We start from the raw sequence: 22,187 nt of genomic DNA on the forward strand, positions 1-22,187 counted from the left end.
AAGACTGTCAGAAAACACAAATATCTACATCATGATTCATGTACGCAGCAGAATTACAGTTATGAAGTAGCCATGGAAATAATTTTATGGTTGGGGGTCACTGCAACATGAGGTGGGATCTGATGCTTGCTTGCTTTTTTCTTTCTTTCCTTCCTTCCCTCTCTGTCTCTCTCTCTCTCTCTCTCTCTCTCTCTCTCTCTTTCTCCCTCTCTTTTCTTTCTCTTTCTCTCTCTTTTCAATAGACCTTTAAAGGTCGCAGCGTTAGGAGGGTTGAGAAGCACTGGTCTAGATCCTAGGAAAAGGACCGTCTCTGTGGTAACTCTCCCACTGTATTTGGTCCTGAAGTTTAGGGGGGTGGTTCCCTATTTTGTTCCCCCTTCCCCATTTGCTGACTGTGAGCCCTGAGTTAATGAGCTGCGCAAAGAGATATTGAGATTTCCTGTTTTTATTTTGCAATTACAGATTGGGTGATTTGGTTGGAAACTTTGGGGCCTTGACACTAGGTTTATGGGGGGACCCCAGTTTGATTTCCAGCACCCAGGTCAACTGCTCACAGACACCTGTAACTCCAGCTCCAGAGATCAGATACTTCTGCCATCTCTGGATGCCTGTACTCATGTATCCATACCCACGGTCATGCACATACACAGAATTTAAAATAAAATCTTCTAAAAAGAAAAGATGAGAGGGAGAAAGGAAAGAAGGAAGGAAGGAAGGAAGGAAGGAAGGAAGGAAGGAAGGAAGGAAGGAAGGGAGGGAGGGAGGGAGGGGAAGGAAGGAAGGAAGCATCGGATCCCACCCTTATCTTCTCATCCTAATTCTTTTTCCTTGAAAACCTCAGCTTACAGCTTGCTTGATTTTTGTCAGAAGAATCGAGAAAGAGTTTAAGTCCCACATTTCTGAGTTTAATAAATGGGGAGTTGGTTTTGATGATTTTTGCCCTAAAGGTTCATCTTCAGAGCTGACTCTGAACCCATACTGCTTTCTTAAACAAAAAAAAAAAAAAAAAAAAAAAAAAAAAAAATCAAGGAGCTGGCTGCCCGTGAGGTCTGGCTGGGGAGCAGCCTTTGGTCCAGTCGATGATACATCGCAGGTCAGAGCCACATTGCGAAGATCATTGCTTTCCCATCAAGTTTTTCCTGATGGGGTGTGAGAGTTCTCGTTAGATCACCCACCCTGAAATACCCTCTAGAGAATCACGATAATTAGTTCCTGACTCCTCTTTATTTCCTGCTTTGTTTGCTTTAAAAAGTTTTCTCGATGCCGTGATCCCACGATCCCTGAGAGTCTTTTACTGGCGAGACATGGAGAAGGCAAAATCATGGTCCTTTGATTCCTTCTTGAAAGCTTTCATTTTGAAGAGTCAGGAGGACACCGACTCCAGCAATTGCTATAGTGATTCCACCTGCGCTGTGAGGGCTCAGACTCACCTAGGACGCCTGCGCACAGGATGTGACGTAACATACCTGAAGCTCAAAGGGGAAAAAAGCCACTTCCCAGAGAAGGACTTAGAAAAACAAGATTAGGATAACTTACTAAAGTCCTAGCTGCATTTCCGCTTCCCCCGAATACCATCCCACGCACGATGCTTTCCTGGAGACAGGAAAGGCCCGAGAGGAAGAGCACTGGTGCCCAGTGAGGCTCTGACATAGGACTCAGATATATGCTTCTTGGGGCTGGAGAGAGGGCTCAGCAGTTAAGAGTGCCAACTCCAGTGTGATTTCCAGCACCCGGGTCAGCTGCTCACAGACACCTGTAACTCCAGCTCCAGGGATCGGATGCTTCTGCCATCTCTGGATGCCTGTACTCATGTATCCATGCCCACACTCGCGCACATACACAGAATTTAAAATAAAATCTTCTAAAAAGAAAAGATGAGAGGGGGGAAAGAAGGAAAGAGGGAGGGAGGGAGGGAAGGAAGGAAGGAAGGAAGGAAGGAAGGAAGGAAGGAAGGAAGGAAGGAAGGAAGGAAGATCGGTCAGGTGGAGGTGATACACGTCTTTGATCCCAGCACTCAGAGAGCAGAGGCAGGTGGATCTCTGTGAGTTCGAGGTCAACCCCATCTACAGAGCAAATTCCAGCACAGCCAGGGCTACACAGAGAAACCTGTCCTGGGTGGGGGGGACCCACCTTTCCTCCTGGTAAAGCTCTTGGCATTTCTGTTTGCCCCAGATTCCCTCAGCCCTTCTTACTCTCAGCACTACACTCTTCATGACTTCTGCCCCCTCCCCACTTCCTCTCTGCTCTTTGGCTTTGTCCTTTCTTTTCCTTTTCCTTTTCCTTTTTTTTTTAACTTTCCTGTTTCACATCGCCAACCCCTAAATTAAAGTAGTAAATACACAGCAGAACAAAAATTACTGGTTGTAGCTTGAAAATGATTTATCTAGCAAATATTCACCCCCATATTGCCTTCTTAGGCCGAGAGTCCCTTTAGGCAAGTAATGGTTTTCGGTTCAGTTTAGCAGCAATGTATCCGACACCCACTGTGTGTACACCAGACCCCTGGGGATGTGACGAGAAACAGGTGTGTAAATAGTGCTTCACTCCGCCCTCCATCAAAGGGGCCACATTTCCCACCGGCAGCTTTTCTTTAGGCTTCAAGAAATTAAATAGCCAGCATGGAACTCTCTGAGTTTCCTGTGTGCTCCAGAGACAGATCCTTCTTAATCTTACATCGATCCGACAGCTAATTAGAGCGCACCTTGCTTGCATCGAGTCCAGATATTTACATGGTCCGAGTTCCCTCTCCGACATCCCTTCCTCTCCTTCCCAAGAGAGTTGTCATGCAGCCCCTGGCATGCCCCCCTCTTGGTACTGGACTCTTTCTTACATTGTCCCCTCTTTCTCTAGGCACTAATGCTTCGTTCCTATCCTTTCCAGCATGACGTCAGCTCTCTTCCCTTGAATGCAAGATCCTCCTCCCTGGTGTTTGCTGTCTTGGCCTACAGCTATATTCTCCCCCTGCCTCCCCCAATAGTACCTTTCTGTATCCTGTTCAAGGCACTTGACAGACTTTACATGTAACTCAGGCCTCATATAAAAACTAAGCAAAAATGTAATCATAGAGAATATTGCAGTCAAGTTCATGGTCCCTGGAAGCCCAGACTGTCACATAAAACTTCACTACAGAAAATTATATGAGAGCCCAGAATAGGAGTCTGTGACTTTACATGGAGGAAACAGAGAAAGCTGTGCCGGTTCAGTTTGAATGGGGTCTTCCTAGTCTGGAAAGGAAATGTCGGGAAAGACTGGGTGGTGTAAAATGCCTAGGGCACACTCATAAAAGGCTGGGAGGGAAAAGGCAAACAAAACCCGAAGGTTGCCTATGGCCCAGTGTTTCTAGGAGTTTCCATGCAGAGGTACGTGCATTTAATAGGCAGTAGAGAATCCGGGGGAACTTTAACCAGGAGTGTGATGTGACGAGACTAGATCCAAGTTTTAGCAAGATGGCTTCTGACCACGGTGTGCTAAACAGATAGGAGTGGACCAGTTAAGTGGTGAATACAGAGCCAGAAGAATCGGGTACTCCTGCTGTGTGCCTGTAACCCCAGCACTTGAGCAGAAGCAGGAGGGTCTCAAGTTCAAGGCCAACCTGGAAAAGCGCTGCCAGCAGAGCCACGCAAAGCGCTTTCCTTTGTGTTCCTCTTCCACCTCTGGAGTTTTTGCCTTTTCTGTTTGCTTGCTGTTGATATTGGGGGATTTTAGGGGGTTCTGTTTTGTGCTGGGAATCGAACCCGAAGCATCCTGCCTGTTAAGCACATGCTCTACCACAGAAGTGCATCCCCATGTCCACAGATGGGGGGGGGTTAGTGGAGAAATGGATCTGAAAATGCCGTGTTGTCATCTGTTGGTAAAGATATACTCTCAAGCCGAGAGTAGTGGTGCACGCCTTTAATCCCAGAACTCAGGAGGCAGAGGCAGGAGGATCTCTGTGAGTTCGAGGCCAGCCTGGTCTACAGAGTGAGTTCCAGGACAGCCAAGGCTGTGTAGAGAAACTCTGTCTCAGTAAAACAAAAAGCAAGCAAACAGAAGATATACTTGCCAGTGACATAGTCATGATGGTGCCCAGCCTCAAGCTGGGGTGAGAATGTACTGCATGGCTTGTCAAATGACAGCTGGACATTTATAAATCTGTTCTTCCTCCTTTTTTAGAATGGTAAGGCTGTCTGGGGGATTGTGGTGTGAATTGGTACCAAGGCTTCATTCTTCTTTACATTGTTGCCACTTGCTGGGGCTGAACTCCTCAAGAGACTGGGGTCATTTGTGGTTTTCTTACTGTGATACCAGACATAACAATTTAAGGGAATCGAGCTTACATGGACTCACACACAGTCTCAGAGGCATTCGAACATCATGGTGGGAGAGGCATGGCCGAGCTCATGGCAGTGGGAGCATTCTGGGCAAGAGAAGAAGCAGAAAACCGAGCCAGAAATAAGGTCGGGTTATCACCCCCAAAGGCCCCACCCTAGAGTGCCTAATCTGCCATCCAGCTCCCTTTTCTAAAAGCTCCATAGTCTCCCCCCCACTGCAAACAGCGCCACCATCTGGAGATAAAGTATATAAACCCATGAGCCTATGAGGGACATTTCCAATTCAAACCATAGCACGAAATAAGGATGGATTCCTAAGACAAAAAGGAAGCTGTGGGTGCTGTGTTATAGACATCAGAGCATGCCTGGTTTGGGTGGTGTAGACTCTATGGCCCTTTACATGCTATAACATATGTCTTCTGGCGTCCACATGTTCAGCTCACTTCCATGGATCAACTGCAGTTCTGAAGGAACCAGTTGTTTTTCTTTTCCCCCAAGGAAATAAAGTGCTTTGGAAAACCTTGATTGCATCAATTATGAAAGTGCAGATTTGTTTAGTGACTACAGACTGCGGCATAACCAAGATAAATCATGGCTTCCTTTAATTGACTTTTCTCCTTAAAAAGCATATCAGAATGCAAATGAGTGGCATTATTCTAGAGAAACTCTGAATCTGTTCTTATTCTAAAATGGTTCAAAATCCATGCCCTGCGACTAGGCGGAACGTGCCAGGATACCCTGGATGAGAAGCAACAGTTACCGCAAGTTAGCCCTTCTTGAAGGTGAACCACTTGCGCCTGCTGGAGGAAGCGGAATGTTACCATTGACTCAGCTGTCAGCTTTGGTGTGGCGAGGTTACCACCCCTGGAGCTGGAAGAGCTTTGTCCTAATAATACTTCTGCGTGGGTAAGAATCCTACGGAAGGGAAGATGTGAAGGAGGGACACCCCAGAGGCTGCGTGCCTCTTCTATGTTCTTCGTTAGAATAGGAAGGTTCTGCACTCTCTAAATATTCATTTCTACAGAGCGCCTCAGATCTCCTCATTGTTGGTGGAATGTTCCGCAAAGGAGATCGGTGTGTGTGTTTGCCTCAATAATCTTTTTTTTAAATATTTTATTATATACAGTATTCTGTCTGCTTGTATGCCTGCAGACCAGAAGAGGGTGCCAGACTTCATTACAGATGGTTGTGAGTCACCATGTGGTTGCTGGGAATTGAACTCAGGACCTTTGGAAGAGCAGGCAATTCTCTTAACCCCTGAGCCATCTCTCCAGCCCCTCAATAATCTTTTTAAACTAAGATCTCTTCCCCCAATGAACCCTATGCTGTAGCGGGGTGTCCTTCTGCCAGGGTGTCCCCTTACACCCAGCAGGGGAAGCTTTCCAAACCTTGGTGACCACATAGAATTTTTTGAGTGTTCCATGTTGCTTCTTCTAATATTTCTCCAGTCTTAGCTTGTGTGCCCTGCTGGATTTGAGACTTTGATTTTGTTCTGTATGTTCATTGATTTCTTTGCTCACACATAACGAGAAAACAAAACAACCTTCCAGACCATCATTGTACATCAAAGAGTATAAGTTTATATTTCTTAAAAGGTAGGACTTAAAGGCACTTGGTGGCACACACCTCTAATCTCAGCATTCAGGGGGCTGAGACAGGAAGATCACAAGGACGAGGTCAGGTCTCACTACCTCACAAGACTGAGTCTCAAAACAAAAAAAAGATTTCCTGAATGTTGTCTTTGGAGACTGTTAAATGTGTCATTTCACCAGTGTCTGAATCTGTCGCCTTGCTCTGTTGCCTGGCTTCTTCCCCGTGGAGATGAGCTTGAGTCGCTGTACTGCGTTCACTCCCTGCCCTCTGTCTGCACGGGGCTTTTCCTCCACAAACACATCCATCCAGTTTGAAGCCATCTGTCGAGTGCTTTCTCTGTCTTTGGATCCTTTACATCCAAAGTCAACTGGTAATGATTTAGATCTCGTCACCTTTCACGTGTTCGTCTAAATCCCTTAATAAGCGAAGCACAGTGGCAGGAAAATGTGGCGGGTTGAGTTGAGTGCCAACCCGAGTGGATGTCAACAGGACCACAGGAGGTAAAATGCTACGTGAGCGTACCACGGAGAAACAGAAGACGAGCCACCAGCAACAGGAGATGTACAGTACCACAGACAGACTACCATCGGCCAGTTCTTGAAACTTGAGAATAAGGGGGAAACAAGTTAACCCAAAAAAAAAAAACAGACTAAGAACAAGGCGTAATGAACTTAGGAGAGAAGGCCACAGGGACTGGAGAGATGGCTCAACCGGGCACCAGCTATTCTTCCGGAGGTCGGGTTCCCAGCAGCTCACAGCTCCCTGTAACTCCATCTCCAGGGGATCTAGTGCCCTCTGCTGGCCACTGTGGGCTCCTACAAATACGCGCCATACATAAATATATCTATATGCGCACACACATGCGTGTGTGTACGTGTCCATACCTATATACATAAATTTTTAGTTTGTTTTTATAAAAAAAGAAAGTATGTGTTTTTGCACAACAGACAGACTGCAGTTAGTGAGTTGGACTTACGATGGAACCTGACCATTCCCGGCCTTCAAACACCAGGTTTTCTCTACTCTCAGTAGCCAGACCCCCCCGGTACCGACCACGTTACCTGAAAGCCATCCCCCGGTAGCTAGCAGTCCTTAGGCTTGGGTGTAGGTGGTTTCTTCTCAAGAGCTTGAATCAAAAGGAAGAGGAATGATGACAGAAGTCCGCAATTTAAGTTGGGAGAGAACTGGAAAAAAATACTCAGAGAGACACAGACACACACACACATTTTCCCAAAATCATTGGTCTTTTCAGGTTGAGTTAGCAAGAGGTCAACCCCACTGCCTGTGGTTTGTTCTTCAAGGGCTGCAGCGTCTTTTGCAGGGAAACTGGGTGTTCTCCTGTGCTACTAGCCTTGTGCTGTATGTTGTCCACCGATTTCCCCGACTCTCTTTTCTCCGTAGGCTAGAACACAGCTGGCTAAATAGGCCGTGGCACACGTACGCTCCCATGTCTGTTATTAACTGCTTTATGGAAACGTTTCACACTCCAAAGGTCCCCATGTTGTTGCCACAAGGAACTGACTGAAGAGTCGCGTTTGGCGCTAAGAGATGGAGTCCCACCCTGTCATTTTTTTATGGTTTCTGAGCGAGATGCGAGAGTTTAGAAGTATGGGGGGGAGGGAGGGATGTCTGAGAATTTCCTTGATCTTCATTTGCCGTGGAAGTTGGGCAGCCGTCACTTCTAAGTAACACACTTCTCTGTTGATCTTATCTTTATGGCCAAACATCCTTCGGCTAAGTGAATCTTTTCTTCACGCGGGCTGCTCAGAGAGACTTAGTTAAGTATAGTGGTGGAGAGAGATTATGACACTAATGCAATTCTGCTTCGTGCTGATACAATGTAATACTTGCATAGGTTTATCTAGAGGACCGTTTGTTCCCAGCAAATTGAAACAGTTTCTAGGTTTTTTCATCATGATGGCCTAGCTACTATTCAGGTAGTAGATCCCCCTCCCCAAAGTGTCTCTTTTACAATTTTATATTTAACTGTCCCTGGTTTTGCCTTTGGAATAGCAGCTTGCACAGCTGTGTGTGGCTTCTTCCTATTCTTCCCATCACTGTGGAAAACGCTTACATTCTCCTTAAGGCACAGAGCCATTTGTTGGCTCGGGGGTGTGGACCCGGATGGAGGAGTCCCCTGCCTCACCTTCCAGAGTGTGTCTCACCATGAGCATTCCCTGGCTGCCAGGTCTTGATCAGGGCCCTGGATGACGCCGAAAGAGGAGCCGGTGAAAGGACACAACAGCTCCCAACCTTGGTTGCGTAGATTCAGTGAGCTAATGAGGCTAAGAGTCAGGTCTACACGGAGACCAGTGTTGGACGCACAGCCATGCCTGTCCACTCAATCATACACTGGCTGGACTTGGCTGACTATCTTTTTTCACAAGCATTCTTAATTTCTTCTATAATCCCATCCCTCTGCCACCGCACGCGCGCGCGCACGCACACACACACACACACACACACACACACACACGGATCTTAGCAAGCTGAGTCTGCATCTGGGGGAGAGGAGGTGGGATGGCGCTCTCCCTGCAGGCCTAGAATTAGTGACTTGGAGTTCAGATGTCTCGGCTGCATTATGCCTTTGTTTTTGGGGTGGCGGTGTTCTTGGGTTTCACTTGGTGGGGAGAGAAGAGCCTCACGCTGATAATGTACTGAAAGTAAATGAAATTAAATAAGCGAAGCGGGCTCGTCACTCCTTCCTCCCCCTGGGTAATTCAATTCTAGCTCTGCCTCTGCCGACAACTCACAGGGGCTGTCTCTGTCACCCCGCTGGGGCCTGGAGTCTTAGCATCTAAATAAAAGTTTCACTCAAGCATTTTTTATGCTCCTGCCAGCAGGATCAGTGAGCTGGTGTGGGCGCATTAATGTAATATTCATACACACAGACTCTCCCCACGCACGAGGCGATGTCTTTCCATTTTCATAATTATAAATGTTCCATAAAATGGCATTTAGATTTGCATTTAAAAAAGGAGGTTTGAATTCTAATAAGACTCTTCACATGTCTTTTATGATTCGGATTTTAACAAGAAACTCTCTTAGTTTAACAAGACCTTAAAAAAAAAGAAGAAGAAACTTGTAGCAAGATATAGCTTGGAAGATCCTGGGTCTCTCAGCCCCTGTGTCTTCCATTTGAATTTAAGGCCTCAAGAAGCCGGGTTTTTTGTGAATGCCACTTGAGAGGAAAACCTCCATCAGAGCGCTTTCCCTTTTGCTGATCCTCACCTCACATGAACTCCCACCCCATGTGACCTCCCACCTCATGTGACCTCCCACCTGAAGAAGAATCAGCACCAGTTCTTGGAGGGTATTTTCAGGGGGTCTCGAATTTCGGAGGGACGGGGATGGGAGGGGTAGAAAAACCCTAGGAAAATTAGCCTTCATTTGCTGTGGTTCATCTCAGACATGTACCCCAAGACCCATCTGAAAGGATCTATGCCCAACACAGAGTTTACTAACTGTAAATCCTACAAATGAAAACAGTTGCCCAGACGATGAGCAGCCTGGTCTACATTGTGAGTTCCAGACCAGTCAGAGCTATATAGTGAGACCCTGTCTCAAAAACAAAAAAGAAGCAGCAGGGTGGGTGAATGATGGGGGGGAAGAAAGGGGGAGAGAGAGGGAAAGACAGGATGGAAGAAGATTCTATGAACAAGGAAGTTGACAAGTCAAACAAACAAACAAACAAGCAAAAAAAAAAAAAAAGGATTCCTAATTTTCCTGGTTTATTTTTTTTAGGTTTTGGTGGGATGGTGCACAAGCACACGTGCACGTGTGAGTGCACATGTGAGTTGCACAAGTGAGTGCAGGTGTGTGCGGAGGCCGGAGTCAGTGGCAGTTGGAAGCCGCTGAACCTGAGTGCCAGGAAGCCAAGGCTAGAACCCCCTAAGAGCAGCACACACTCTTAACCCCATACCATCTCTCCGCCCTCCAATCCATGTTTGTGGGTTTTCTAAGACTTTTGTTTTTATGTGTATGAATGTTTGTTTGTATGTATGTATATGTGCCCCATAAGGGCCTTGTACCTTCAGAGGCCAGAAGAGGGCAGCTGAGACCTTGGGACCAAATTTGCTGTCAAATTTGTGAGACTCCACGGGAGCGGGAGCGCTGGGAACCAAAGCAAAAGCAATGAGCCCTCAACCACAGGGCCAGCAACACTCCAGCCCTGTGAGCTGGGTTTTTAAAACTAGGCTGGAAATAGCTTAGAAGCAAAATGGCCATCTTAATTGTGTGGCAGGGGAAGGAGTTGTGTTTTTGAGGGGCTGGGAATTGAACTTAGGGCTCACACGTGCTACGCAAGTGCTCTACCACTGAGCTACATTTCCTGCTCAAAAAAAATTTTTAAACAAAATGCAAGTGAAGCACTGAGCAGAACACTGCCTCATAGCCGTTGCTGAATAGACGTTAGCTATTGCAAGGTCCAAAAACAGAAAAAAAAATGGTTTCACCCTTAAGTTTGCCCCTCCTTTCTGTGAAGCAAGTATAAACCCCAGGCAGGAAGATGAATTAGGACTTTGGCATCCCAATAAATTTGTACCTAAGGAGGCCATTAAAAGCAAAGAATGTCACTGTCCTGCAGTTAAAGGTTCATGTCAGCCCTAAGGTCTTCTTTTTTGCTAAAGCTTCTATGATTCTGAAACACACGCATGCACGCACACACACAACATACTTTGAAAAATCCAAGATCTGGTCATTATTGCCAAATTCACCTTGCATAGCCCTTCGCGTGAACGCCACAAAAGCCATGTTCTCCGGAATAGCTGTCCAGGTGAAACACACTGGGACGATGGCTCCGTAGGCAAACCGCTCTGTGTACATGGGAGGACCAGAGTTCGGATCCCTAGCACCCACACAAAAGCTGGACAAGGTTACACTAGTCTGTGAGCCCGGCACTGGGGTGTGGAGACAGCCACATTCCCCAGAGTTTAGTAGCCAACGTAGCCTATAGGTGAGCTCCAGGTTCCCAAAGAGACCCTGCCTTAAAAATTAAGACGGAGCGTAATAGAGAAAGATGCCCAGTGTTGACCTCTGACATTCGTATGTGCACATGCACGCACACACACACACACACACACACACACACAGAAATAATGACAACAAAACCCACAAGTGGCTGTGCCTTTATTGTCCCTTTTGAAATGGCGGCCTGCATGGAGAGTCCATTACTCACTGGAGCCTGTCCTTCCTGGTTGCGAGTCATTTGACTTTTGATTATCTCCGTGTGGATTACCCAATTTAGAGCTCACAGCCACTGCAAATCCCTCGTTCCCCAGAGTCCTCTTCCTGCCAATCAGTCCATATTTAGGCTCCCTCCCCTTACCACAAGTTAATGTATGGTTAGCCATTTTAAGCAATATTAGCATTAGATATAATTAGGAAGAAAATTAACTTTTTCCCCTAATCATATAGAAATTGTTGTATTTTGTGCTACGTTTAAACAATTACCCTTCCGGACTCCATCATTAATGTGAATAATCTAAAGTAGCTTAAATGGAAATTCTAACGGGTTTAAACAAAGCATTTTACTATCGTTCCTTTTAGGAGTGGAAAACATCTTAAGAGGGGCCCAGGAGCTGGATAACATCATCAAGCAGGGCTACTTGGAGAAGAAAAGCAAAGGTATTAATCGAACCCATGAAGAGTGGGCCATTCCAGGAGGGGTGGGGGAGAGGGAAGAAGGGAGGGAGATGTTGCTAGGCTATAGGATGCCTTCCTGGTGCTGTGCTAGGCCAATGTAAGGCAAAGGCCAGGAAATGAAAGAAGTGTAGTACTAGTTAGTCGGTTTCAACCTAATAGAGAAGGCCCAAATCTTCAGCCAACTGTGGGCTTTATTGGGATTGGAACTTGCCCAGCTGTGGCATCTTTAATGGCATGTGGGAGGCAGAGAAAGTCAGACCTTTCTCTGGGTGAGTTGGGTGGGTGGATGGATGGATGGTTGATATTCTTGTCCTCATCTCTCAGTGTGCTCCCACAAAGAGTGACACTTTAGCCAGGGAGTGGTGGTGGCACACACCTTTAATCCCAGCACTTTGGAGGTGGAGGCAGGTAGCTCTCTGGGTTTAAATCCAACCTCCAACCTGGTCTACAGAGTAAGTTCCAGGACAGCCAGGGCTACACAAAGAAACCATGTCTTGCAAAAAAAAAAAAAAAAAAAAAAAAAAAAAGAAAGAAAACTATTTTTTTCCAAGAATGTAGTCTTTCCAAGTGTGAAGCAACCTGCTTCCAAATTTCAGACATGCCCAGCTCCTGACCCTTTAAGTCATTCAATTAAAATAGGTGCTACAAGGGCCAGAGTTCTTGTTTTAATGTTCAACAAGCAAATTGGTTTATCACACATTCTCAAAAAGAAAAAGAAGAGCTGGGCAGTGGTGGCGCACACCTTTAATGCAGCACTCGGGAGGAAGAGGCAGAGGCAGGCGGATCTCTGTGAGTTTGAGGTCAGCCTGGTCTACAAGAGCTAGTTCCAGGACAGACCCCAAAGCTACAGAAAAACTCTGTCTCAAAAAACAAAAACGAACAAAATAATAAAGAGAGAGAAAAAGAAGGGGAAAGGAGGGAGGGAGAGAGGCAGAGAGAGAGAAAGGGAGGGGGAGAGAGATGGAGAGAGAGACACAGAGAGAGAGAAAAAGAAAGAAAGAAAGAGAGAGAAAGAAAGAAAGAAAGAAAGAAAGAAAGAAAGAAAGAAAGAGGAAGGAAGGAAGGAAGGAAGGAAGGAAGGAAGGAAGGAAGGAAGGAAGAAAGAAAGAAAGAAAGAAAGAAAGAAAGAAAGAAAGAAAGAAAGAAAGAAAGAAAGAAAGAAAGCCCATCTCCTGGCCATCGCATGTAGGACCTGGAGTATCGTCATTTTGGTTCACGGAAAGCAACACATAAGGAAATACTAGCAGTTGGGTATAATGATGCATGCCTATTATCCCAGCACTAGAGAGGCTGAGGCAAGAGGAAAGCCATGAGTTTCAAGCCAGCCTGGATTACTAAGGGAGACTCTGTCTCCAAAAGGCAAACAAACGAAGATATCATAGAAAGTTTGAAAAATGCAGGGTGAGCTGTGAGCCTAGAGAAATAGCTAGCTAGATGAAAAGGCAGCCGTGGAGGCAGGGAGGAGCAAGCTTCCTGAGACCCTGGGCCCAGGATGGAGTTCACCCTCACCACTCAGTCACTACGGGGTAACCTGTGGGAGTGAAAAGGAGGGTTTTACAGTCCATTAACCTGGGAAATAAAACAATAACCCACTCGACTGTGCTGCTGGGTTTTACAGACTCTTGGGCGATTCTAGTTACCTGAATTTATGTCTCTTCTCTCCCTTCCGCGTAGATCACAGCTTCTTTGGGTCCGAGTGGCAGAAGCGATGGTGTGTTGTCAGCAGAGGCCTCTTCCTCTACTATGCCAATGAGAAAAGTAAGTCTTCTCCGTTTCCACAGCAGCTCCCTCGCTCCTGGATGCCAGCGCTTCGTAAATTCTCCAGCACTTAGATGTCTAGGTAACAGTCCTTAACTAACACCCAGAGAGCGAGGTGCTTAAAAAAAAGAAATAGACCTGGGTAACTAACGCCTTGCCCACCACCAAAAACACAGACCAGTTTAGCACCGTTTTCCTCTTTAAACACTAAGTGGGGTCAAAATACAGAATACAGGTCTGTAGCCCGGGTTCTTTACAGTGAGACGGGAGGCAGACATTTTTTTTTAAATATTTATTTATTATGTATACAATATTCTGTCTATATGTATGCCTGCAGGCCAGAAGAGGGCACCAGACCCCATTACAGATGGTTGTACGCAAGGACCTGAATTCAATTCCTACCACCACACACAAAATAATAATATAATGACAATAATCTGGAGAAAGATTTAAGCAGTGTTTAGCAATAGCCCACAAGTAGACTCTTAGGGCTCAGACTTTCCAAGAGCATATTCACAACTATCGGGAATTAGTAGTCCCGTGGACATCACTGGAGCCACAGATTGTTGAAGCCTAAATAGTTGTTGTACCCAAGAGACACCTTCAGCCAGATGGCAGCAGTAACAGCCGAGCGTTGACTCAGAGGCAGTGCCTTAATGAGCCACCGCGTGCCGTCCCTAGAAGACTGCTCATCCCTCTGAACACAGCTACTTAGGCTCTGAGAGGGAAGAGAGGGTTTCAACACACAATTGTGGGAGCTACAAATAAATACAAACTAAATGTTAGTATTGTAGGCCGGGCAGTGGTAATCCCAGAGGCAGAGGCAGGAGGATCTCAATGAGTTCAAGGTCAGCATGGTCTACAAAGAGATTTCCAGAGATTTTAGTTACACAGAGAAACTGCCAAATAAATAAACAAACAAACAAACAAAATGAATGCCAGCTCCTAAAGAGGAGACAGGAGGGAGAGGAGATGAGCCAAGTGCTCCAACAGGCTTCCTTGGGCTCGGCCACCTTCATGCAGAGACCAGTGGTAGCGCTACAGAGGCCTTAGATTTGCCTTCCAGGTGCTGTTTGCCCTCCCTCCCCCCCCCCAACTTCCTTTCTAAACTGCATGCTCCTGAGCCTAGACACCTAGCCTGAGAACAATCTCCCGGCACCTTTGGCACAACCATAGCAGAATGAGCAACAGTTTGGTAGTGACCTGGAGTCCTTAGGATCTGTTGGCTTTGTGAGGTTTGCCTCACCCTACCCCTCCTCCTGTCACTGACTTCACCTTTGGACCGTCGTGGATTCCTCAGAATCTTTCCCACTCAGGGGTACTGGGAGCTGACAGCGGCGTACTGGAAAACTGAGCCGCAGAAGCTCTGTGGCCTGCAGCCCCCAGCTCACTTGCAAGTTCAGCGAGTGTGGGTTCTCACCTGGAGGTACAGCTCAATTGGTAGATGCTTGCCTAGCATGCATGAAGCCCTGGGTTCGATCCTCAGCACTGCATAAAACCAGCGTGATGGTGCAAGCCTGCAATCTCAGCACTCACGAGGTGGAGTGTGGAGGGTCAGGAGTTCAAGGCCATTCTCAGCTGGCCAAAGGCCAGCCTGGGCTTTATAAGACTTGGTCTGAAAAACTTGGCTAATTGATTAGTTAGCTAATTCTAGACCTACAAAGCAGTCGCTCCATTCTTCAAACTAGTATGATATTTGGACCACCATGAAACTGTCCATCATTCCCCTTGCATTTAAATAAGTGTTTGGGGTGCTGGGTAAAGTACGCCATGGTTAAGAGCACTTATTGCTCTTGCAAAGGACCCAAGTTCAGCTCCTAGCACCCATGCGGTATCCCATAGCCATCCGTAACCCCAGTTCCAAGAGATCTGATATCCTCTTCTGGCTTCTGAAGACACCAGACATACTCATGGTACACATATATGCATGCAAGCAAAACACTCAGACATGCAGAATTAAAATAAATGTCTTTTAAAAATGCTGATAAGTCTTGGCATATCTGGCTATAAAGCCAAGTCTGTTCATTCAGAACTCAGGTCTTACGGTAAGAGGGGAGGGGGAGAAAACAGAGAGCAAGAGGCTTGGAGACTTTTATTGACCATTTTGCCGTCAGGGTGAAATAAAATCTGGCGACCAAAGCAACAACAAAACATTTTAGTGGCCAGTTAGAGCAAGGAGGGATACTTTAGCACAGAAGATTCTGGTGTCAGAAAGCACTGTTGCATGGCTCCCCTCTCTCCAGCCACTCCTTATCGTGTCCAGGACATTTTCTCAGCGGGTAGAGTGTTTGTGTGTTTCTTTTAGCTCAACCAGGTAAAAATAGAACCTTTCCTTCTCTCTCTCTCTCGCTCTCCCCCTCCCTGTTTGTCCTTCAGTTGCCACCGTTATCATCCAAAGACATCTGAGGCCCTGGGTTCAGTCTTCAGCCCTGAATGGGGTGAGGGAAAGACTCAATTCCAATTCCCTCCGCCTGACAGAGGGCACCGACATCATCCAGTCACTGCGCTTTCCGCCCTCAACATATTCTGTCTGAACCACAGAACATGGGCACAACCTCTCTCAGGGACATAGGGGAGAGTCCGATATTGTAATTTTTTTTTTTTTTAGAATAGAGGTGACTGGCAGAGTGGCATCTCTTTCCCTTCTTTAGGGTCCCTTTCTCTTTGTTTCCTTCCTCATCCTCTCCTGATGCATTACTTGGCTACTTCCCAGTTTACCTCTTGGAAGAGGATCCAGCGCTGAGTTTGAATTATTCTTCCTCCAGCATAAATCCCCTCCTAGCTCACAGGGGAGGGGAGCAAGCGTTTGAGGTAGGGTATGGAAGGAGATTCAGGGACTTGAGGATAACCCCCTGTGCTGCTGTGCCCCCTCCTTGAACGTGAACTCTGCTGGCCCTGATAATAATGTTTGGGCTCTGTAATAGCTTTTGAGAGCCCCGCATTTACAACCACTCTCCCGGCTGTAATAACTCCTGCTCTCGGTTATTAGAGATCTCTTAACATTCTAATAAATTCCCCGTCTCTCTTGTACACTTTTTGTAAAATAACCTTTCATGTTGGATTTCCCTTGCTTGGTGCTGATCTGTCTGACTGTAGCCTCGTCCCAGGCGTCCCTAATAACCTTTCTCCGACAGCTGTGGTTCCTCGGGGATGTAACAGCTGTTCGTGCTTTTTCTTTTCCATCCCAGAGAAGATGCCTTCCCTTTAGCTGTTGTGACTCTCTAGAGATGCAGGGAGCTTTGCTATCTTGCAGGCAAACAGCCCAAAGGGACCTTCTTCATTAAGGGATACAGTGTCCGCATGGCCCCCCACCTGCGAAAAGACTCCAAGAAAGAAGCATGCTTCGAGCTGACCTCCCAGGATAGACGCAGCTACGAGGTAGGATGGCCTGGTGATCTTTAATAGCCTTGCATTTTCCCTTGCTGCTGCAAGTGAGCGCTGGTCACTCTGCTGGATTCCATCCTCCGTGATTCCCGCTCATTTCTCCCCAGTTAAGACCTGCTCTCCGGCTCCATCCTCTGCTGTGTCATGCCCCTCCCCTCTCATCTGTTGCTATGCTCACCCTAGATACCACATTTACCTGGCTTTTATCTCTTTACCCCTCCCCTCTCTTCCCAGTATCATCCCACAGGTGAGAGTCTTGTTTATTGCAACCCACCCACAGCCCAATTCCTTACTCAAAGGCTGATTTCATGACTGTGTTTCCTATTCGGTTTTTCCAACTGGTCAACTTTATGTCCTTCCATGAAACCCAAAATAAGCAACATGTAACTACAGAGTGAAAAACAATTTTCCCATGTTTGCCTTTCTGTCCAAAACCTCCCCCCTGGGAGTGGATTTGCTGTGTCTCTGGGATTTCCAAACCCTTGATGGCAAGGGTTTCTGAGGAGAGATAGTGAAGTCTGAGGGCCTACAAAGTCTTGTCAATGAGAGACTTATTCCTCATTATGGTAATTTTTATATATTTTTGAATGTTCACTACTCCTTTTTAAAACAATTAAAACTATGTCTGAATGAATATATTGATGTTCGTGAAGTATGTATTTTACGTGTATGTATATTGTCTGTTCATTTGTAGATAATCTATATTTTATCACATCTTCACTAAAGGTAGGTAACTGAACTTTAGAAAGAAGAAAAAATACATTCAAAAATTAAACTAAAAATTTAAAGAACCCTTTGGCTTTTCCAATTCTCCTCAGCGCTCAACTTTTTGCCCTTGATAGTGTCTTCAGCATTAATTTGATAAAATGATCTGTGTATTCATTATGCAATGTCCAGATGTTTTAAAATTTAACTGAAACTTCTCTATAGTTTCCTTTATAGACATTATGTAACCAATGTATGCACTCAGAATGTTTCTGACCTATTTTTATTATTAAATTTTAAGATTGCTTCATCCAGATGCAAGTTTATGTGAAAAGTTCAAGCCAGTATCCCTAGAGACACTTCCTAGAACTGTTTTTCAGAAGCCGTGAATATGCTAGCGAGATGACTCAGATGGCTCCTGGTTGCTGCACAACCATGGAAACCCGAGTTCAAATCCAGAACCCATGCAACAAGCCAGATACAGTCCCACGCACTTCTTTAAGCCCAGCGCCATGGTGAATAGACTCAGGGATGGCTGGAGCTTGCTGAGTGCGCGGAGTGCCAGTCCAGCCTAAAGCATGAGCTCGAGGGTCAGGGAGAGACTCTGCCTCAAAGGAGTAATGTTGAAAGTGATAGAGGCCAGTGCCCTCTGGCCTCTGCGTGTAGGCAAAGTGTATGTGAACTTGCTTGTACACACACACACACACACACACACACACAGGAATGAGAATGATGAATGATAAAGCATGAACCTGTATTTCTTAAGCAGCATGTACTTTTTTTTTTTAGTTTTTTGAGACAAGGTTTCTCTGTGTAGCCCTAGCTGTCCTGGAACTAGCTCTTGTAGACCAGGCTGGCCTCAAACTCACAGAGCTCCGCCTGCCTCTGCCCCCCCCCCCCCGAGTGCTGGAATTAAAGGTGTGTGCCACCACTGCCCTGCTTACAGCATGCACTTTTATTGAACCCTGGTGGCCAGAGAATTAAAATGTTCTTTCATCTCAAGTTGATTCATTTTAAAAATCACCAAGGGTTGGTGCTTGGCCAGTCTGTTTTGTGGTCTGTTGGCTGCCTGTCTTTGGCCCGCTGACTCTCAACCATCACTCTGAGCCATGGATTCTTCCTTTGGTCCGTTCTTCCTCTCTGTATTTATTCCCACAGCCATCACCGTAGCTGAGTCCCTGTCACCTCACCCAAGGCTGCTCAAACAGCTGTCTAATTGGTCGTCAGTCTTCAGGTGTCCTATTCCAACCCTTCCGAGCCACAGCCACTGAAAGAATCACCCTCACTCTGCAAGAACTGGTAGTGACTTCCTGCTGCCTATATCTTCAGTCTAGACAGAGCCCCCTGCCTGACCCTCTTGCTCTCCCCCTGTACCTGTTCTCTAGTCTGCCTGATCTGCTTGCGGCCACGCCTCTGACGTTCTCACTGCTCACGTGGCTCCTATGGCTGAAGTGTTCATCTTCCTACATTGCTTTCCAACGACTATCTAAGAAACCAACCCAAACAACATTGCTTCAGCAATCACAAGAAGTGTTCCCTGTCTCTTCTCAGCATCCTGCTGCAGGGTGGGCATCTAGCTCGTTGGTAAAATACTTAACTTGGCATGTACGAGGCCCCGAGTAACAGCCCTAACACCGGAAAACAAACCGCCTTGCTGTCAAAGGCCCCGCCCTTGGAGTATTCCCATCTCATGTCCATGCTGATTTGGTTTGTTTGGTTTTCTTTTTTCTTCCTATGAACTTTTCTCCCATAAATCTCTGATGAAGAAGTAATCAAATGAGTGTACATGAGTGTAAATGTCCTGACTCCAAGCGGCCCTCCCTGGCCTGGAGAATTGCCAAAGGCAGAAGCAGCTGCGTGAGACGTCTTGGCCTTTTTTTCTGAGTCGTAAGGAGATGGAGAACCCTAAGCTCCAGGCTCGAGTCTGAAACCCGGATTCCTTTGAGTCTGTCTGGCAGGAGTCCTGGCAGTTCTAGTGAAGGTGACGATTAAATTAATCCCCTTACTTTTCTCCAGTTTACAGCTCTTAATCCAGCTGAAGCCAGAGACTGGGTGGATCAAATAAGTTTCTTGCTAAAAGGTAAGAGCCACCATTTCAAGTATGTATGCTACGCCAGTAGATTTGCAGTCGAAGTTACGTTTTGAAAGTTTAATCTAAAGGTTTCCGTATGTGATTTTCCTGACCCTCTAGTCTCGCCCAGCCCACATTGCCCTTATTTATAAGAGCAAATATGGATGAGAAGGCGAGGCAGTCATCTGGAGATGCCTCTGACGTCATAGTTTACAAGTCCTCATTTGGGAAAGGTTCTGAAAGCCAGCTTAGCCTAAGTCACTGGCTGCCAGCCCTTTTTATTCTGGAAGGGTAAATCATAATAGCCATCATCTAGTTGAGATCCAGAACCTTCCACCTCCTCCTCCTCCTCTTTTTTTTTTTTTTTTTTTGTTTTTTGTTTTTGTTTAGTAGAGTTCTAGACTCATCTTGGTGGTCATCAGGGACGCTGGACATTAAAAATAAATTGCTGTTCCCCAAGCCACAGTAAAATGTTCCTTGCCTTGGGATGGCAAGTCCCACCTGAAGAGGTTAAATGGCTGTTCTTAGAGTACCCTCTACTGGCCAGCCTGCAGGCCTGGCGCAGCAGCCACAGTGGCCCAGGAAGCCTTTCCTGGGAGTGGCCTAAGAGGACCCTCATAGACCATCGCAGCAGGACCCTGTCTCAGCAAACCATAAAAACACCAACCTTGTGCATGGCCCACAACACAGAGAGGAGCACAGCCACCCCAAATCAGAAGCTTTCTTATCGCGGTTTATTATTCTGCCATAAGATTTTATTGTGGACCAAAAGAAGGAAGCACCGGAGCCTTAATTACAAGAATTGCCTCTTTCGCTCACTGAGACCTCCGCTAGCACAAAAACAAACCGCGGCGTGCCCCGACAGCATGGCGTATAATAGACCGGAACTAGGCAAACACGGGCGTTGATGGTGAGGCTACAGGGCACACTCTCGTCTAGGTGCCTAGGATTTATGCGTGTAATATACCCCTAAGTGTGTAAACCTCCATAAAACTCAATGCAGCTTTATTGAGCTGTACCCTGTGGTACTTTCAGAATCTCACATTGAAGAAATTATTCATTCCAATTTTATTTTAAAACAAACCAAATAATAACATATGGTTGAAGCCGCAAATGCGCCTTTGATCCTTCCCGCGTATGAAGTCGCCAGCATTCCAATGAAATGTGTTGGGAAATCGTTATTAAAAGCCTAATCAAGCCAAACAGTTTTATTGTATTTTGAAATGAACTGTTCGAGTCTCTCCACCCTTCCCTTCCCCAGGGTACACTCAGCGTACTCACGGGGTCCTGCAGAGGCCCTTCAGTGGGGGTTTCCAAGGCAGAGAATGAGCTTCCCTCCCCCCCCCCACCAGAATTGAAACCAATCTTCCTCCCTGCCCTGGCGCTGCTGTAATGGCTGAACATCCTCTACTCAGTGACCCCCTTTAAGGTCAGCCAGGCCATAAAAGGACACGGAAACTGTGCCGTTTAGCCGGTCCATTTGGTTGCATGACGGTTGCGTTTCTCCGCACCCCTTTTCTTTTCTTCTGCTGCTTCCCCCCCCCCATGTTTGTCACCTCTCCACAAACAAACTTGTCTAAATTCTGCAACGAGATCATTGGGAGATGAGCTTCCGAGAGCTCAGACTCCACCTTAGATGTCCTGGCTCTGTCGCCTTAGAGGACCCGGGGCCATCACTCACCCATCTGGTTTTCTGCTTGGTGAGCAGAGCATGGCACCCTGGCAGTGCCCCGTTGGGCCTATCTTCTCTGCTTCACCTTGTGTTTTCGCTCACGCACCCATACTTTTCAGGGCTGCTTCATTCTGACCAAGTTTTATTGCGGGAGAGGATTTATGTTGATGGTTTAAACCTAATGGGGTGCCGGGCTGGCCTTTTCCGTAGATTCCTGGCACCGAGGCCTACATTAGAAATAAGGGCACTTAACCCAGGGTTTCATTCTCCCCTGACGTGCTTTATTCTTACCCTCCTCCTTCTTCACCCACCTTTTTTTCCAGCCTCTTTCTTTTTTTTTTTCTACCTTCACTCATTCTTTTCTTTGCCCTGGCAGATCTGAGTTCCTCAACCATTCCCTGTGAAGAGGAGGAGGAAGAAGAGGAGGAAGAGGAGAAGGAAGAGGAAGAAACGTACGATGACATTGATGGTTTTGACTCCCCAAAGTCTGGTTCCCGGTGCAGGGCCGTGCCCCTGCCTGAGCCTACAGAGGAAGAAGAGGACATTTATGAAGTCCTACCAGGTAAAACAGTTCATCTTCTAATGACCGACTTCCCCCTGCTTTCAGAAACTCTTGACCTGGTGAAAGAATGAAGCACTCCCCCAAAGGAATCCTAATCTAAACATTCTCTGACCGGGACAGCGTAGGACGTTCATGACTCCAGTACAGTGGTTCAGCCTTGCTCTGGGAGCAAGATGAAGTCCACCAAGCTGTCTTTCCTCTGTGCCACTAAGATTAAAGGCCAGAGAACAGTCCCTCTGGGTATCCTTGGTTTGGGAGTGAGTTCTCACAACTCTCTAGTTCTCACATATTCTCTGTAGACTCACAAGAATGACAGGAAGTTGTCTCAAAGGTACCTCATCTTTCCAGAGTCGGAATTATACAAATGCCAACAAACCATTTTAGTGATACAGTAGAACTCCGATAGAACGCCCTCTCCACGGGTAGGCAGGCTCGCTAGCGCCTCAGAAAGCGCACAGTCATCACTGCCTCCACGGAGCCACTTCTGGG

General features: G+C 46.6%; 1 protein-coding gene across 1 annotated transcript in view; it reads left to right on the plus strand.

Annotated features, from left to right (window-relative positions):
* Positions 1-22,187, plus strand: part of Skap1 (src kinase associated phosphoprotein 1) — a 283,773-nt gene that overhangs the window by 217,848 nt on the left and 43,738 nt on the right. The window contains exons 5-9 of the mRNA XM_050157112.1: positions 11,451-11,528; positions 13,221-13,304; positions 16,558-16,682; positions 19,410-19,473; positions 21,513-21,698. Of these exons, the coding sequence (XP_050013069.1) occupies positions 11,451-11,528; positions 13,221-13,304; positions 16,558-16,682; positions 19,410-19,473; positions 21,513-21,698 (537 nt within the window). The remainder of the gene's footprint in view (positions 1-11,450; positions 11,529-13,220; positions 13,305-16,557; positions 16,683-19,409; positions 19,474-21,512; positions 21,699-22,187) is intronic.

The sequence above is a fragment of the Alexandromys fortis genome, unplaced genomic scaffold (genome assembly GCF_014885135.2).
Source record: "Alexandromys fortis isolate MF-2015 unplaced genomic scaffold, M_Fortis_MF-2015_v1.1 scaffold_31, whole genome shotgun sequence".
Taxonomy (NCBI): Eukaryota; Metazoa; Chordata; class Mammalia; order Rodentia; family Cricetidae; genus Alexandromys; species Alexandromys fortis.